Source organism: Ornithodoros turicata, chromosome 10 (genome assembly GCF_037126465.1).
Source record: "Ornithodoros turicata isolate Travis chromosome 10, ASM3712646v1, whole genome shotgun sequence".
In the NCBI taxonomy this organism is placed as follows: Eukaryota; Metazoa; Arthropoda; class Arachnida; order Ixodida; family Argasidae; genus Ornithodoros; species Ornithodoros turicata.
Genome location: NC_088210.1, coordinates 16,374,729 through 16,393,721, shown reverse-complemented (window position 1 = coordinate 16,393,721; position 18,993 = coordinate 16,374,729). Strand labels below are relative to the sequence as shown.

The following is an 18,993-nucleotide window of genomic DNA, read 5'->3' as shown; positions in this document are numbered from 1 at the left end:
ATCACCATCACGAGCACGGCAGACGACACATCCGCATGGCGTCTCAGACGGCAGAACGGAACTTTAAATAACAACAACATTTGTGCTTTGTTTCGATAGTAACTTGAACTTCTTATTCGCCGCGAGAATTCAATGGAAAAGAGCAGTGCACGAAATTATGTAGGCAGTACAATGTGACATGAAACAACTACGCAGGATGTGAGCTTCTGAGACGTAGTTCGTGATGCTTCAGGCACGCAGATATGACCGAAGCCTTAACATCTCAACAAAGCAGTGGTTCGGATGTTGCGGATCCGCACTTGAATTTCACAGAACTGCCCTACGAACTGAGGCTGAAGGTGTTTTCTTTCTTGACGAAAGAAGAGCTCATCACAGCCGCATTGGTCAGCAAAGATTTCCGAAGCGTTGCCTATGATCCTAGCCTTTGGAGAAGCGCTACAGTCAACTCTAAAGCTGAACCTGTTGATGTACTGCCCTTGTTGAGGCGATCGCATATGCTGCAGCATCTCACACTTCGAGCTTCCGCCGTATTTACGTTCGTTTCGGAGCACGCAAAATGGTTCCCACAACTCAAGTCCCTCGACGTGGGCTTTTCGTCGGATGTCAGCTCTGAGACGATAGCACGATTCGTGAAGAACTGCCCTTGCTTGACGTACCTGAACGTGGAGGGCTGCAGAGATGTTGATGAGGCCACTGTGATGCAGATATGTCGATGGAAGTATTTAGATACCCTGATTCTCTCACATTGTTGTTTATTAACGGATAACGCTATCGAAGCCATTTCCCGTCAGTGCCAAAGTCTGCAGCATTTTAATGCAGACGGAATAACTCGCATAACGGACAGGTAAACCATATCTCGTGACACCATCCTGCTATTGAGGGTTACACTGACAGCACTTTTTTGTTTATACACTCTAGGTCCATCTGTACCTTTGCTACAAACCTCTGTGAAACTCTAGTCTGGTTGGAGTTGGACGGTGAAGAACTGACAGACGCCTCATTTTATGCCATCAAACACTGCTCAAAGCTAAAAACGTTGTTCATCAGCTATGCAGAAAACCTAACAGATGCCAGTTTGTCTTGTATACAGGTACTGGAGAATCTACGTCTCGCCACTGCTGATAACAAAATTGTGCGCTTTTGTATGCACGTACTTCTGCTGTGTAGGAACTTTCCGAGCTGACTCGTCTCAAACTGCGTCGGGGACCAAATCTCACTGCTGATGGCATAAGACAGATGTTTTTGGGGACCAATTTACGGAATTTGATCTACCTGGAATTTGACAGTCTCTCCATCGACGACGATGGCGTGCACGCTCTTGTCAAATGGTGAGAATCTTTCTGTGCCAAGTGCTTGCGCGGAAGGAACCCGTTTTCCTATTTGTTCTAGTTGCACCAAATTGCAGTGCCTGGCATTGCCGTGGTGCTGGGATATTACGGAGCTGGGCCTGTCCATGATTGTTGTTGCTTGCAGGTATGGAGCAAATTTCCTCCAGTCCCAGTACACGTAGAAGATTACGAGGGGTATCCGGAAACAAAGTTCCGATTGGCTATTCAAAAACACGAGGTCATGTTTTTTTTGGAATATTTTATTTTCACTGAGCTCCACTTACTTTAAACTATATTTCTGCAAAGTTTCTACCACTATACAGGCGCTTATCATGGCAGGACATCCCTGCATAGTGAAGTGATGACGCCTGTTATGAAAGTGAAGTAGCAAAAGCATGCTTCCAGCCTGGTGTGTCAGGCTAGTATGGTTGTCTTGTCTATCATATCACTGCTTCCTTCACATCACCTTCTTCATTTTCATCTTCTTTTCATCCCTGATATAACTCCAGCTGCAACAAAAACATTTTCGTTGTCTGTTCTCACAAGCTGTGCGAGAACTGTCCCTTCGACCGCATGCAGCAAATACGAGGGGCAACAGGCCACTATACTGCCTCACACACCTTCTGATACGAAGACAGATGCGGAAGACGGCACTATCTTATCATATGTATTGTAAACGAAACTGTGCGCATCCCCACAATAGATGACCACAGTCCGACGATATTAGCAAACGGAACCTGTTTTCTGGATGTGCCTTGTACTTTGATGCCTAAAGTTGTTTGAAATTGCATTGAAACACAGGAATGTTGATGCTGAATGAAATATTCTTTATGATTTAAGGAATTTGACCAACTTGGTCCTATTAGGATTATTCAGGATCCATGGCTACTGCCTCCCAGATGTGCCTTTGAATCTTCCAAAGCTTCGTTATATGCATTTTGGACAGTGCAATGAGGTATATTTCTATGCACAGCATCGAAATCAGGGACTGAAACCAGAATGGAACCAAAAACGGCTTGGAACCCAAATCTTTTTCAAGAACTGGAACGAAACTGCAATACCACCATCGGCAATTAACTGAAACCGTAACGTGGACCGAAAAAAAGTGCTTTCGGTTACCTGTTCATATGAAGTGGTTCAAGTGTGAACACGAACACCCTTGGGTCGCTTTACAACTCTGATCGGTGGTGGAGTACTTGCATCAGTTAAATTAGATCTCTTCGTCATGTGTTTTTCATTCAGAAGTTGTGTAGACAACACACGATCTTATGCGCTTGGACCCATAATCGGACGACGTACGCTACGTATGATATGTATCGTGTACGCCTCTTATGAATGGTGAGCCGTATTATGGTGATCATTTAAGAAACGGAGCATTGCACGTTGTTTGTTTCCACACCTGTTTGCTTAACCACTGAACGTTGGCAGTTGTTAATTCTTGCCTTGTAGCTTGTAACAGCAAGAGCGAAATGAATGTACACGAGAGAGACTGCAACAAATTATTTTACGGCGAATGCCGCAATCGGCCAAAGTGCGTCGAAGAAATAGGTAGCTTTTTCTTCGACCTGGCAGATGGCAGCAGAACCCAACACATAAATGTTGCCCGGTTGCACTTTGTATCTCATTTGGCAACATACATCCAAGATACATTTTGGCAAGATACATTTGGCATCCAAGGTTTGGCAAGATACATCCTAGAGAAAACCGGAAAAACACCGGTTCAACTGTTTGGTTACCGGTAACAGCAAATATTAAAACAGTGAATCCCGTGACCTGAACCACTTTCAGAGTTCTGACACTGAACCATAACCGTAGCCAATATTAGTTTTGGTTTCAGTCCCTGATTGAAATTTCCTGTTTCGAGAGTACAGAGTCAACAATTCTGCGTGCAGATTGTGGATTCCCTCCTGCAAGATCTGGTGCAAATAATGCCACAACTCGAGGTCTACAACTATTATGGAGAGCTGGTTGTTCCTTCAAGTGATGACGATCTTGATCCTGCATAAGCATTATCTCCTTGGCTATTTTAGTTGGCTCCTCAGGACATGAAGTGTGGACGTGAGAACCCAAAAACGTCTTGCCGTAGAGGGGATACATTAACTATGCAAGCGTGCTGATGATGCAAGTAAATGGTCAACGATATTTGTCTTTGGTGAACCGTTGCTGCGACTTATGACCACTTTCACCGACTTTCTATCGCAGGAACTTGAATTTTGTGAATTCAACTCCAAAACTTGTCAAATGAACTATGATTTTTTTTCTTTTTCTATAGAGTTATGTTTATATGTGCAACACATGCCCGCAATCATCATCATTAAATAAAGCGTCTATGTTGTTGAGCGGTACATGAAATTATTGGCTTGTTCAGGGGGGGCATGGTATTTGCTTGCCCTCTAAGGGAAAAAAATGGGCAGTAATTAAGGTAGACATGCACGCGATCTCATGGGAAAATATCATAACAGAAAGTATGGGTATACAGAAAATCGGGGCACAACCAAGAACCAGCAAAATACTTAATTTACACAAACGCAATAAGTCTATATGGAACAAAATTTGGGAAAAGGGGAAGTAAAGGTTTCAATGAAATACGTAGGAGATGGGGACACGAACGACATTGGCAAACAGCGTTATTCCGGGCTATATTCCGAGACCATGTCTGAACTGGGGATGAGTAATGTGCTGACGTGACACTAATCCATTTTGTATCCTGCGGAAGCTCCATACAGAAGTGTGCTCAATAGTGTCTGAGAAAAAGCCATGGGAAGCACCCAAAGAGCGCACCTGTTGCTAAGCACCGACTCGAGGCGAAAGCACACCGCCGGAAGACAAACTCTTGGAACGCTTTACGCTAAAATCGAAACCGAAACCTTTGAAACTGAAGCTTCTAATCGCCGCCTGGTGGAATGTGAGTGACATAAACAAAAACATTCCCTAAAAATATTAGTTCTGTTTAACTTTTCATTTTCAACGTTTCCGAAAGGCAAATCTGAGTCCTATATCGAAAATTAAGCAACGCGTCAATCGAAAGATACGAAAACGTAAAATTACTAACACAAAATCGAACAAAAACAATGATATATTGCAGGAGTATAGAATCAGCTTCCACACTTCTCTGCATTACTGCGCAAAGAGTAAAGTTACGTGATAATTAGCATTCGTTTTGCCTTTGTCCACTTGTCGCCGAGCCGCCACGATAAGCGCACGAATGTTCTGGTAGTTTCTGACAGTTTCTGATTGCGGCGCGTTACGGCGTTACGCAGCAGACGCAGTAGCATAGACATCGGATCAACACTTTCGTCGCTTTCGTTGTTTAGGCCTACCTGGTGTGTTCGTCTGTCCGTAGGACTTTACTGTGCGCAGAGGGGCGTCGGCCTGTGCCTTTCGCCAGAATGTCCCTGTTCGGTTCGTTAATGAGAGATCTGGACAACGACCCATTCTTTGGGTGAGTATTTTCTCTTACCATTCATCGTCTCGTATCGCAACAACAGACGTCTGCTTCGCATGGCTTTGTGAGCTCCTCTGCGTGTATATGAGAATTACTCTCGCGACATAATGAAAAACTCGTGTTGCTTATCCCCGTGTGCGAGTATTTCGATGTCTTCAGTGCATGGGAGCTCGCAAATTTTATATTTTCTCGTGGTCGGGCGAGCTTCGGAGCTGCTGCGATAGCCTGCGCGTATTTCAACCTGCCAGTAGCACCGAGAAAGAATCATAAAATTCGTTGTGCAAGTGCCGGAGAACACAGGTGCTGCATAGAGTGGTTCCCCGTTTCCCCGTGGACCCAATCGCGATGGGAAATTTAATATCTGCGCTGTGATTACGTAATGATGCGTTTAGTATGGCCTCCTCCAAGCAGTTGTATGCTCCTTTTATTTTTATTTTTTTCTTCTCTTTTTATATATCTAACATTTAAAAAAAAACACGGAAAAAAACAATGCCCCTGTATTGATCCTACGAAATGTGTCGTGGATATGCTGGTATATCTTTGGATACGGTCAAGCCCGGACTTCGGTCACTCCGTGTCATTTCGCAACTTGCAGCCTTCCGTCGTTTCTGCCAACTCTTATTGAAATGCAACAAGAAGAACGATGCATATATTTTTGCACGTGACTCTCAATCTGTGTACAGTCATAGCATGTTGAGCAGAATGGGGGGGGGGGGGGGGTCAAGAGAGAGTGAAATGGACGAGGGCGACGCGGCGCGCGCGCGCGAAAAGCTAGATCGTGTCTTTCGTTTTTTTGTTGATAATTGCGTGACAATTTGAGTTCTCCAGTGTATAGCTTGGACACGCTCATAAAGCTATGGATGGAACCCCAGAGCCAGATTAATAGGCTGTTGAGGGGTGCATGTGCGTTAAAGACACATGTTCAGGGGGGAGGGGGATGATGACAAATGATAATTCATGACTTTAAACGTCGCGAAGCCGCCATGGGGGGGGGGGGGGGGGGGCGTATTTCAATGAAGTGGTGCATCCGCTATGGATACAGGAGCCGCAAGAGGTCCTGACAACTGCAACGGCAAATTCCGCTGGTCGTGGGTTGTAGTGCAGAAAAGCTTGCACTGGCTCGAGTGGGCATGCTACACAACGGGGTTCCGGAAAAAAGTGGTCCCGGAAAATTGTGTATCTGAAAAAAAAAAAAAAAACAAGAAAAAGAAAAGTCCCTGGTTGCGTGGGCGGAAATAATGGTCCGGCAGGGTTCCGTGCGTCCAAAAATACAGGAGCGTGGTTGTGGAGAGCCGATGAAACGGACTTATGTTGTGTGCGCCAATACTATGGCCCCTGTAGCCATTCTTGGGCGCCAATCAAAACATCGTTATTTATAATAATAATAATAAATAAACATCGTTAAACTCTGTTGTCGATCGTTATTATTATCATCATCATCATCATAGCCGACCATCATTCGCCCTCCTAATTGGTTGAAACTATCTTTAAGGCTTCTTTTCTCTCTCTCTCTCTCTCTCTCATTAACATTAATGCTAATGGACAACAAAAGTTGCACGCCATTCACTGAGCGACATCACTCGCTGCACCGTGCACCATTTTTTTTCCTACACCCGCTTCAACGGCACACTGCACTGCGAAAATTCGCCGAACTCTTGTGGGGCCCAGTGTCTCTCTTTCGGTAGAACCGCAGCAAACACATGCAGACAGACAGACATGCACGTTTCACAACGTTAACAGACCAAGACATACCAAATGTGGGACGAATAGCTTTCTGGAAGCAAGAAAGGGAACAGAGTCGACCTTCGATACATGAACGGTCTCCGTTTTCTCGGAAATTGCTCGTGTGGATCGGGGCATTTGCAAACGACGTAAGGTTTTGAACGGTTGCAATGAATGTAAATGGCGGAATGCTCCATATTTACAGGGGGAGCGCAGCTTCATTGAACTTGTCTTTTGTCGTGCATTGCAGTCAAACGTTCGAGATGTTCGAATGTTCTCGATCATGTAATGATCGAGAAGTTACCCGTCAAAAAGAACCCGTTACGAGTTAAGTTACCGTGTGACTTAACTAATGTAACTCAGTTAATAACGAAGTTCTTCAGCCTGAAATGTAACTCGCAGTTACGGAGTTACTTAAATCAAAGAACGAGTTACTTCCAAGTTCCTTCGGACACAAAATAGCACTGCACAGGTGCAGCGCGCGTGAGCAGTTGAGTTAGACCTTGGGTTGCCTGCGGAGGAGTGTAACACGCTTAGATCGTTTTCGTTTATGTCCAACAATTCGAACTCGTTGCATCTTACTCCCTGTGAGCGCACAATGGTTCAGCTTCATTTCAATGGCAGCGGTTCTTACTTCCTGAATAGAATACTGTCATTGATTGAATATCACGTTTTATGGCATAAAATGCCACGAAAGAACCGGAGAGAAAGCAAGAAAATAGGTGGGCGTGACTGAAAAGCGAATTAAAAGTAACTTGGAACTTAGCTTAAGTTACTTTGGCAAAGTTACCTGACAAGCGGTCGTGTACTCTTAAAGTAACCACGGCGCAAAAGTACAGAGCTAAGTTACCAAAAAAAGGAACTTAGTTACAGTAACGAGTTACCTCGAACTCTGGTCTAATGTTCCCAAAAAAAGGAACTTAGTTGCAGTAACTAGTTACCTCGAACTCTGGTCTAATGTTCCCCAAAAAAGGAACGTAGTTGCAGTAACGAGTTACCTCGAACTCTGGTCAAATGCCCCCCCCCCCCCCCAAAAAAAAAGGAAATTAGTCACAGTAACGAGCTATCTCGAACTCTGGTCTAATGTTCCCAAAAAAGGAACTTAGTTGCAGTAACTAGTTACCTCGAACTCTGGTCTAATGTTCCCCAAAAAAGGAACGTAGTTGCAGTAACGAGTTACCTCGAACTCTGGTCAAATGCCCCCCCCCCCCAAAAAAAAGGAACTTAGTCACAGTAACGAGCTATCTCGAACTCTGGTCTAATGTTCCCAAAAAAGGAACTTAGTTACAGTAACGAGTTACCTCGAACTCTGGTCTAATGTTCCCCAAAAAAGGAACGTAGTTGCAGTAACGAGTTACCTCGAACTCTGGTCAAATGTCCTCCCCCTCCCCCCCAAAAAAGGAACTTAGTTACGGTAACGAGTTATCTCAAACTCTGGTCTAATGTTCCCAGAAGGGTCGTATGTCACCATTCTTGCCACTGAAACCCCTACTTTCACCCTTTCTGGTAAATAGGTGCTGCACCATTCGTACAAGAAGCAACTGTTTTTGCAACTCTCGGTTCTTTGTTGACTTCCGTTCGTGAAACGAGGTGAAGAACGCTTGGGTATCGTGCGTTCATTCCGCTGTTTCACCATCCCTTGACTGCCATACGGAACACAACATGAACCGTGGAAAAATGGCGGGATGACGCAGTGTTGTTGTGTAAATACGGGAGCAATGGGATTTATCTCCCTCCCTCTCATATCTTTGTCCCAGGCGCGATAAGGTGGCCAGACTTCTGACCAGCACGGTACCTTGTCGTACCGCCGTCGTTTTTTGCCTCGCTATCGTAGGCCGGGTGAAGTGTTTTTTGGATTTGCGGCGACAAGTTCCCGCTTTGGGAGCTGGATCAAATAGAGATAGGACATTTCCTTTATCTCTATCTAATCGTGGTTTGCTGTGTATATCTGCTTTGTTCGTTCTTATTTTGCGTCTATACTGTTTTTTTTTTATGAACACACAAATATTTGTTTCGACAGCCTAGGAGAAAGGAGCTGCCAGATAACGGTGTACCGACGAATCAAGTAAAATGGAACCGTACCTCGAAGGTACGCACAGCCGCACTCTTCAACGACAGGGTATCTAGCAGCGCCTGTGGAGAGCTTTCTAAAAGGGTACCCCACTTCAGCTTACCTTAGGATGTTCGTACAGATGGAACATGTCCCACGAAAAATGGGTTCATGCTAAGGTTGTAAATTGATTATCGTCGTCATTCTACGCGTTTTCGTGGGAGCTGTTGCTGTCGTCTGCTTTAAAAATTCAAATTTCCATTATCCAATCCTGATGGATACCTCGCGGGCCAGTGCCGTGTATGCCAAAGGGAGTCTGGCCATTAGGAGGAGCCTAAAAAAGAGGCTCGACCTGTCAATCAAACTTGGGCGCGTTTCATATTGGTTACCGTTTTCCATGGGCGCTGTCATGACACCAAATTTTCTCCAAGATGGAGGATGGTCCTTGGAACGGCGAAGCGGAGATTTCGTGACAAAAAATTTTCACGGACTACTTTAATTTCATACTGTGAGTATATATCCTCATGTACGCATCTGCAAAATCAGCTTCCAGTTTCGCTCATCCATCGTTATTTACGCGAAAATGGGATGTTTCGTCGCTAACGTTAGGCCTAGTTAAGACCGTGATACCAAGAAAATAGCAAGAAGGACGACACTTATACGTAAGACTTTGCATTATATAATTGCATTTTATTTAGACATACATCTTTGCTCATTTTTGATTCGATCTACTTACATTACGTTATTTAAAACTTCATACCGGCAGTCGTCTGCTACGAAGAAGCGGTTGTACCGCTCTCCTGGCCAATCATTACTGCCAGCAACCATTTCTGCAATTCTGAGCCTTCCCAACATGCCTGTCTCCATGCAGATGGCGTTGATAAAAGTGGACGCAAAATCCGTCGTTTTGGTCTGCCACCAGTGATATCCATTTCAATCCAAATCAACCGAGTTTCTCCAAAATGGCGGCACCCAGTAAATAAGGATGAGGTATAAGTACTGGATGGATGTAACAATAGACAACTGTATTTCGACCTGTGATTGGCTAGATACCTCAAAAAGTGGGTGGAGCCTCAGGTATAGGCAGGTCCCATTAATGGCCAGACTCCCCTTTGGCATACACGGCGCTGTCGCGTGCCAATGCCTAGCGCCCCTAGCGGACAGTGCCGAACCTACTGCTTCCGCATAGGAGATACCTCCGTTGGAGCTACCGATTTTTGACATGATCAGTATTACCAACAAATCGTGCTGAAAGCTCGGAAAAGACGTAATAGAAAAGCACATCCATGGTGAACAAAGCAGCCAGTTGTACTGACTTGCTGTATACGCTGTTGTTGTCCCTGTTTATTTCACTGCCAAGTTCACCATGGACCGGTATCAACTACTCCGTCTATCAACCATAGACACGCATACCGTTAAATATAATAAGAATTAAAAAAAGCAAGCACATTTGCGACGAAGAGTTTTTCAAATTAGTTTCGTTCACAAAATGATCTATTAGTTCTGCAAGCGCAAGGTGCTTGCGTTTTGCGTTGCGGTGGGGAAACCCTATTCTAAAACACTGTTACACTGTCTTCGCTTGGGTTCGCTAAAATTGCGTCCCCCGTTTCTCAAAATCCCAAATGTTGGGTTCCAAGACTTCTTTTATTAGTGTCAAGCGAAGATTACAAGATGCAATTGGACCGTGAGGGCGAGCCCTGGTTTTATGTACTAGCCACGACCTACTAGGTTATAACGACCATGTCATAATCGGCAACCCCTATGAGGAGCTCGTCCGCACGATCCGCTAGGGGCGCTACTCATCGGCCCGCGAGATCTACATCACGATTGGACAATGGAAAATTGAACGCGCAGAAGCGGACGTACGACTACCGTAGCAGACGACAGCAACAGCCCCTATGAAAACGCGTAGAATGATGATGGTAATCAACTTTTGAACGAAGCATCTCCCGTGGGACGTGCAGCGCTTGTACAAAAATACTAAAGTAAGCTGAAGTACAAAGTATTGCAGAAATTGAGGAAGCAGTAACCGGGCCGATGAGTAGCGCCACCGCTAGCCTCCAAATGCGGCGCTTGGAAGGAGTGCCTATGATATGGTCGTTATAATCTAGTAGGTCGTGGTACTAGCATTGAAATCTTGGTACTGGCATAAAGAAACTCTCTCCCTGTCACCCACTACTGTTAGTCCTTTTATCGTGCGAGTAGACTGGCAGTGCGAATGAACGATATTTTATATCAGTAAAACGGAAACTGAAGTTCCGCAAAGGATTTCCGCCTTTCTCGTCATTTCTCGTTTTTGACATCTCCCCCCAACCCCCCCGGCCCACGCAAGCCATCAATTCAAGCGACTTCACGGAAATGCAGACTCTCCTAGCGTCAGTTTGGACGTCTTTGAAGAAGGAAGTGAAAGCTATTTTATTTCCCCCTTTTTCTTATATTGTGTTCCCGCCACTTCACTTGACGTTTAACAATATATAACGAACGTTTTATGGTGGTCTTTTGGCGGCGTTGATTGCAAGCGAGGAGAGCTCTTTGTCTGAAACCTATGATTAAATTCCCCTTTCCCGGAAAACGGCGACTTGTCCGGACACATGTCAAACCTAAAAAAAAAAAAAAAAGAGTTTTCACGCGCTTTCCTATGACGCTTAATGTCACAGTGCAAAATATTTCGATCAAATTGGAAGTCAATTATTCATAATTGAATTTTAAAGCCGTTATTTTCGCTGCAGCTTCCGATTTTTGGTCTGTCAAGCAATCGAGCCACCGGTTCGAGACGAGATTTGATTATTACATAAAAGGGGTGTTGTCATTACGCGCGCGTACCATGATCGCAAGAGTGAATTTTGCGCACGGATAGCTCGCTATGTGTTTGGGGACCCAAAGAGAATCTCTAATGCCTCGCGTATGGTGTGCGTACTGTGCACTAAAACTGTGCGTATATTGCAGAGCGAAGCGTCTCGCAAATCCGTAAAGCGTGACCGTAACGTACGCAAGGGCCGAGAACGCTATGCTAAAACCCTGTTCACAGATTGAGTCCTTGACGTATATGACGTCCATCGCTTCCTGTCCTAGTAGATCAAGTAGACTGCATTTCTCTTTCTCAAAGAGGTATCAAACTCTGAATACCGCTATTGACTTGAATTGGCCTTCGTTACTGAAGTTTCCGTTTCCAAGCGGCCCTAACGGGAACTGGTTAGCGCTTTTCCGAAAATTCTACAGCGTAATTGGATAATCTGAACAACGCGTCGGAAGACAGATATTTACGTTGAACGCGGTACCAAATTGTTACCTGACGAACTGTCGACAAAGGATGGTTGCTCTGTAGCCGCCCCATCTGTCGGATGAAAAGAAGAGAAAGGAAACTTGTGTATACACGGCGGTCACTTTCTTTTACCCGCTTTGATTGTTCGCGGACGCCTGACCTTGATGTGGACACTGAAAATGATAGCCTTTGTCTCTTGCTGCTTTGACGACCGATTCGTGACCTTGGTTATAGCGCGATTTCGCCGCGCAAGATCAGTGGTCACCGAGGCGGATGGTGCTTCACGGATGACGCGTCTTCCGTAAGGAAGGTGGCAGACGCCCACCGCCATGACTCTCCAAATGCAGAAGCTGCCCAGATGCCGACCTTTTAAGGAATACTATCTTGGGCGGCAAAAACGGAACCGTATCATCCGACGAGGGCGCCTGGTACCGTGCTTAGAGAGTGGAGATCTAATCCCTTTGATCTGTTCTGGGCCCGCTTGCACGAACGTTGAGGAGATTCCTCCGTAATGATTGCGCGCTTCCACAAATTGTCGAAAGAACCTGCAGTTTCGGAATATCGGAAGCGGCGTACTGCGGACATTCCAGACGACACGATGGATTCCGTAGCAGACGACACTATCGTTCCTGTCGTCTGCTACGGAACCCATCCTGCAACTGCGCCGCAGAATATTGTCCGCAGAATAGCGTCAGAAGATATGGCGTTGAGTGCTCACGTGGCAGCAGATAGCTATGAACGTTTTGCGTATCTTCCGCTGGAGTGTTCTAAGGAACGTCGCTCGTGTGAAGGCACGATATCCATCGTATATCTTCGCGCACGGCTCTGTATCACGTGACCATCGCATTAAGAGCGACATAAAATGGGTTCAGGAACGAAATCATTACGCGGTTATTACGTCGAAAGGAGAGTATATGATTAGATACAAAGAGTGGCGTTTCCTATATGGCACACAAGTATAGACATTAAGCGCGTGCATGATTATGATCATGGTTGTCCAATGACCCGCTTTCTTTTGGGTGCTGCTATTGACCTTGCTCGTGCTGCCTGCCTTTTGGGGATATCCTCGACTGGCCGGCCGTCCTGTATGATTACCGTTTAGCTATGTCTACATTTTTCTTTTTTCTTTTTTTTCCTTACACGACTCCTCGAATGCTCGCAATTAGAATAATGCGGGAACTACGATTACGGATCGCGCGTGCGATAGAGATTTGCCTTCTAGAAACGACATCCTATCTGAGTTCTTGTATTCACTGTGCCGTATCACAGGGAACGAAAGCGCGCGCGGGGGGGGGGGGGGGGGCATACCTCTGTTTCGTGGCTGCGGAGAAGGTTCAAGCTATGGTCTCCCGCCATAGGTCGGTGAATTCATTCATGATGGGGTCTTCGCAGTCATCATCACTCACACTCGTATCACGGATGGGATGGGATTATCTACCAGCTTCCCTGCACTTATGTTATCAGTGTTGAGCGATGGAATGATGTGATGGGATGAAGTTGATGGTGGGCTTTGAAGTTGAAGTCGTCGTGATGGATTATGATGTTGACGGGACGTGAGATGATATCGATTGATGGGTTATGAGTTTGGCGGTGTTATTGCGCCATTACACATCAAACCAAAGCATTTTGGTGTGAGACCAAACCATGTTGATGTGATGTTGGCGACTGTGAGCGGGACCTATCATGATGTGATGCCGAATTTCTAGAAAAGTTTATATTTCTTAGTTATATTAGTTATATTACATTACATTAGTTTATATTTCATATGTTTCTTCCTCTTCATTGGCGTACAGCGACCTGTCAATGTTTTTTTTTTTTAGATGCTGGTGCATTATTTGACAGCTAGTATGCTGTGCGCTGTATGATTGATATCTCGTCAGCAGTAATAGTAGTATTATAGCTTGCAGACGATTGTTGTTTAGTGACCTTCCAAAAGCATTTACGAGGCTTCCATTATGAACGAAGCGACATACTTGTCATGCATCCTTGGTTACCACTGGTGGAACGTATTTAGCGGGTCATGCGACGATAGTCAGCTATCTGCATTGTGAAGACTCGAAAGTGGCACTGAATAATACGTATCTTTCTCACGCATACCCTCTCAAGTATACGCGTAGTCGTCATAGCTGCGCTGGTTTGATAAACAATTTCTGTTGCTTTTTGCGACATTTTAATTTGCGGAGAACAGTGAGTGATTTTCTATTTTCGAGAACGCATGCAATCTCCGTTTCGTGTGCTCTAAACCTCCATATTGTATACATCGTGTCCCGCGTAGTTCCACCAAATATTTATTTATTTATTTTTATTATTTATTATTCAGAAACCCAAAGGACCGTGATGGTCATTACGTGGGTAATACAAAAAATTGAAACACAATACAGTGCACGCTAATACATAATTAAGAACACAAATTACTACATTATTAAGAATAAATAAATCAAAATAAATATTACATAAACAAAAATAATATAAATAAATATCAAAATAAATTTAGCTATTACTTTGTGCGCAAAGGAAACCGGCTTGCGTTGCAGACAATCGTCCTGTGCAAGTCGGTTAATTCTCTGAACTGTCCCAAAGTAATTAATTGGGGACAAATCTGTAATTTCGAAAATAATCTGTTTTAGAACGGAGCGTCAGTTGGAAGTTGTAGGGCGCCTTGAGGAACCCTGAATGACACGCGCAATAACGCGCGTCATCCAGTATACTTACGTCGAGGACTCGAATGAAATACGTGACAAATGGTTCGTGGCGACCTTGCTGACAAGATCTAACCCGAGATGTTGTTTTGATCCGAACCTCACGTGCCAAGTTTTCCCAAAGAGACACTTATTGGAGAGGCTCTGGAGGAAATTTTACAAATAGCTGGGAACGACGCTTCATCTTCGTTATATCTTTGCGCCAGTAAGTTTAAGATGAAATTAAAGATAAAAAATAGTGATTTTCGTCTGCATCTGGAGGTTAAGGGGCAACGTAGTTTTGGGGGTTATTTCGCGTATAGAGTTCTCTGCCAGAAGTTTAAGGCCACGACACCGGCAACTGGCCGTCCCCGTAAAGTCAAACCTTGAACGTGACGAGGACGTTCAAGGTGTACAATCGCGACTTGAGAACAGGTTTAGAATGACTAGATGATGTCGGAATGAGTGTAGAGTCCACGTCGAAGTGGTTATAAAGACGTTGACAAAGTCTGCTATAAGCGTGTTCTGAAATAGCGAGATTGCCGCAATAAATCGCGCTCAGTATAGTTCAGTTCGATTTCGCGAAACTAAGTCGTTACATTTTTTATTTAAAAAAAGTTCCGTGTTAGCACCGCGAGGCAACTGTGGCTATGAGCCATATAGCGGCGTACAGACGTGGGAGACGTTAGAGAGAGGACATCAGGAAGGAGTGGGGGATGGGGGGGGTTAGTAAGCGTCCTGGGCCGACTTCAGGTGGAACTGTGCCGACATTCGCCTTGAACGTCTTCGGAAAACCCAGGGAAAACCTCAGATAGCACAGCGGGTGCCGGGATTTCGAACCCGTGTCACCTCTTAGTCGAGGCGAGACAGCGATCATCCTGACCACTATGCCACGGGAGGCAGCCATAAGTTGCAAGTTTCAGTGCTGGCGTTTTTCTGTCGTCGTTAACCAACACATTTCTGCAATATTAACCTCGCAGAAAAATGGCGACATCGCGAAAGTTTCTAAAAATTTGATATTCTCGCGAAAATTTTACAGCGTTTTTGGTATACAAGCGGCGCGCGCAGCCGTGCTCTAGGCGCGCGGAACAATCGACCATATACTAAACGAAAAGAGTACTATGCCGAGTTCGCAGGTGGTTAGAGGATTTGCAGGCGAGTACTTCGTCGGGCAAGCGCTGACGTGGCTGCGTTAGTCGCCGTTTTACAGTGCACCGTAAGTGTTTCTTGGAGTTGGTTAGCGGGCTGGCATGTCCTTCCTCAATACGCGGAGCTACTCTATAATGTTTACTGCCCCTTAAGATAAGATAAAGACTCCATACTGGGGTGCAGCTGATGCCTATGCACTGTTTTGCACCTATTTATGTTCGAGATGCCATGTTTTTCGCGACCATCCAACTTTTCGTGCTATATGCATAATGTGTGGTTATATATTTGTGCATATTGCGTGCACTTTTGTGTTCTCGCACGTTTACCCGTTTTATGCCTACGTGACAATCTCCAGTTTAATGCCCCCTTTTTAAAGAGCGTACGTGGTGATAAGCAATGGACTGCTTCGTTCGAACGGAGGTCTGCGTGAGTTCAGTGGATTCGCTGAGCTTTGATTTTTGATCATTATACATCGCGAAGGCTCACAAGGGGCGTGACTTTTCCGAAAAACATTAACGAAAAGTAATGTGTCAGAGCTTTTGCATATATTGGTATATTCGAACTGAAAAAAAAAAAAAAGAAACGTACAAACACACAACGAAATTTAATCAATCAGCCAATAAAACCAAAGTAAAGCTGGGAGGGGCACCACAATACATCGGTGCCGCGCTCGCGTACAATTGCGCCATTACACCTGCCTGTTGGACAGACTTTCAGCGCATGCATACCTTGCATATTTTCATTTCCGGTACATTGAACTTACCGATGTCCTTGCATCTGTTTCTTTTTTTTTCTTTTTTGCTAAAGAATGCAGGTGTAAAATCGACACCAATCTATCAGACAGAGCTGCGGGGCAGTCGGCCATTGTCACTCAGTACAACTGAAGGGTGGGGTGGGGGGTGGAGTATATAGAGGCAGCGAGACATGAGGTCATCTATCAATGTTTCGGCACCCGTTTTCAGTTGTGCGCGAGGAACTTGTTTTTCCTGGTGCCAGGCGGAAGGAAGTAGTCTGTCCATTCTTTTGAGGTAATTGCAAATGTCCACTTGCCATTGAAATGAGATTTAAAAAAAAAAAGTAGGCCGTCCTTTGTGGGTATCTAGTTCGCATGGTAGTACAATTCGGATCGGTAGAGATGCCGAGAACCGTGACCGGGCTCTGCCACGCTGACACCACCATGCAGCAAAACTTCCACGCCCAGCGCGATGTGACGCCCTCCGGGGTCTTGCATGTATATAGCCTCCGTTTTTTTTTTTTTTTTTTAAGTTTGCGCAAAGAAAAAATAAGTGCCCTATTAGGTCACGCCGTGTATTCGAGAGTCACCATTCTTTTCACAACTCGTTCGGGTGTAAACGTCTTGTCCTACGGCACACGCCTTTGTGGTATAAGTTTAACGCGACCGAAAAGGGCGTTTCGTATAACAGCCTTCTAATGGTGTATTCTACAAAAAGCACCCTTTGAGAGAGCATAGTCTATACGAAAAACATCATTTCAGAGTGGAGTATTCCATTTAAAAAAAGTTTCACGGGGGTTTCATGGAAACACCCTTTTCAACTCTATTATTACACCTTTCAATTGAACTTGTATAGAATTTAAAAAAAAAAAAAGGAGGGGGCGTATTAACACGCTGTTAGGTGCCAAAAAAATTTACTGCGCCTGTATGTGGCCAGCTTCCTTGTTCCCCTTCAAATTGAACCATATAGTCGTCGACACTTCCTCTTCGACGGTCGTCGGGAGGCCCCCCCTGTGGGCTTGCCAGGCCCACTACAGACGCATTAGTCGCAAGTGGCAGCTGGAATCCGTGGGCAGCTGCAGTGCTCTTTCTTGTCTGGCATACGTGTACAGCGTTGCTTTCGAACTTCACGTCGCGACAACGTACGGGGTCAGTGTCGGCAAGTAATCGGAGCAGAGGTAGAGGAAGATGAAGGATATTTCCCCCGAAGGTGGTGTTTTGCAAGATCGACGGCCCTCAAAATACGTATTTAACCGAAGTTGCAAATGCGGGGTAGTCGTCGTGACCTCAACGTGATTGTAACGGCGCAAGGGGACAGGGTCGAGAAAGACGCGGTCAAGTGTTCAGTCAGCGCTGCGTTTGTGGCTTTATCACCAGAGGGACTATCATATCTGGTTGGCTATGATAAGCTGGGAAAATGAAATAGCTATGGAGATGTTGTTCGTGTCCTGCGAGAGGTCGTCATCAGTAAGAGAACCTCAAAGTGACAGGTTGGAATAGAGAGAGAGAAACAAAAGAAACAGCAAGAGCAACAGCAGGTTCTGGAATGTAAGCATGAATAAATTCACTCGTGGAGAGTTAAAGGGCTCGCGGTCGGCATCTTTATTGTCCGTGTACCCCAGCGCAGTTACAGTAATGCACGGTATATTCTCTTTATGTATTTACGTTGATAAATGCCTTGTCCTATAGAACACACACCTCCGTGGCGCAAGTTTCACGCCATCCGGAAGAGTGTTTTCTGGACACACGTCTATCTGTGTATTCACACGAGCGGCATCCTCACGGAAGATTCTAGTGGAAGAAAAAGCAAAACCACTGCTCACAGAGACTAAGTTCCGTTCCGTGTTACGTGAACATTCACACACGGTGCGGAATATCGGGAGTGGCGTGCTGCGTATTTAGCAGACGACACTTCGCAGACGACACCGTCAGCGTCTTTCCTGTCGTCTGCTACAGAATACTTGTGGCTGCGTCGCAGGATATTCCCCACGGTTAGCAGTGTACGTGAACACTGGACGTTGAGCGCTCGCACTCAGAAAGCTATGACGTATTTCGCGTCTTCCTCTTCTGCGATGAATGTCGCTTGTGTGAATACACGGTAAATGGTGTATTCGATAAAAAATAAAAAAACATAATTCAAAGGACCTTTGCAGGAAACAACGATTGCTGCTTTGCCCATCACATCTTTTAACATCTTACCGTCCAGTTGAGCTTGCAGAATAAAAACAAAAAAGTACATTTATAGGAGAGCTATTTTTGCATGCTGCAATTGTAAAACGCGTGCAAGAAATGCTTTTGCGTTGTCAAAATACAAGCTTCCCAAACTTGGCGCGAAAACATCGGGATGGTCGAAATACCACGACGATTTCTCCCGTCCCCGTAGTCGAATTAATTGTCGCCTTTCGACACACTACTATCTCACCTATATTTACGGACCATCGATAGGAGCAATAATCTCGGCACGTCAGCCGGGTCGAGTCAAGTCGTGATTTCCGCTGTCGTGTGGCGGCGATAGATTTTCGCCGAATTGGTTCTCCGCGTATAGCGTGAAGGGCGTGAAATTAAGCGGCGACCACGTTTGTATTATCCGAACGCAACCCCCCCCCCCCCCCCCCAAAAAAAAATG

General features: G+C 45.2%; 2 protein-coding genes across 3 annotated transcripts in view; both read left to right on the top strand.

The window, feature by feature from the left end:
- The first annotated feature begins 1 nt into the window (after position 1).
- LOC135370692 (F-box/LRR-repeat protein 7-like) lies at positions 2 to 3,673 on the top strand. The gene is made up of 6 exons (XM_064604487.1): positions 2 to 844; positions 919 to 1,090; positions 1,168 to 1,328; positions 1,390 to 1,473; positions 2,169 to 2,283; positions 3,221 to 3,673. Exons 1-6 carry the CDS (start codon positions 243 to 245, stop codon positions 3,332 to 3,334), a joined length of 1,248 nt encoding a protein of 415 aa, XP_064460557.1. The 5' UTR covers positions 2 to 242; the 3' UTR covers positions 3,335 to 3,673.
- Positions 3,674 to 4,584: 911 nt separating this feature from the next.
- Positions 4,585 to 18,993, top strand: part of LOC135370687 (myeloid leukemia factor 1-like) — a 51,346-nt gene continuing 36,937 nt past the window's right edge. The window contains exon 1 of one of the 2 annotated variants that reach the window (XM_064604481.1): positions 4,585 to 4,770. In XM_064604481.1, the coding sequence (XP_064460551.1) occupies positions 4,718 to 4,770 (53 nt within the window). In that variant the 5' untranslated portion in view covers positions 4,585 to 4,717. Of the gene's footprint in view, positions 4,771 to 15,635; positions 15,702 to 18,993 lie in introns of those variants that run through there. The other variant, XM_064604482.1, reaches the window with a different exon arrangement.

Coding starts and splice junctions, on each gene's coding strand:
- LOC135370692 (XM_064604487.1), top strand. CDS start 243: ATGACCGAAGCCTTAACATCTCAACAAAGCAGTGGTTCGGATGTTGCG. Junction 1,091..1,167: donor CCAGTTTGTCTTGTATACAG/GTACTGGAGAAT, acceptor TCTGCTGTGTAG/GAACTTTCCGAGCTGACTCG. Junction 1,329..1,389: donor GTGCACGCTCTTGTCAAATG/GTGAGAATCTTT, acceptor TATTTGTTCTAG/TTGCACCAAATTGCAGTGCC.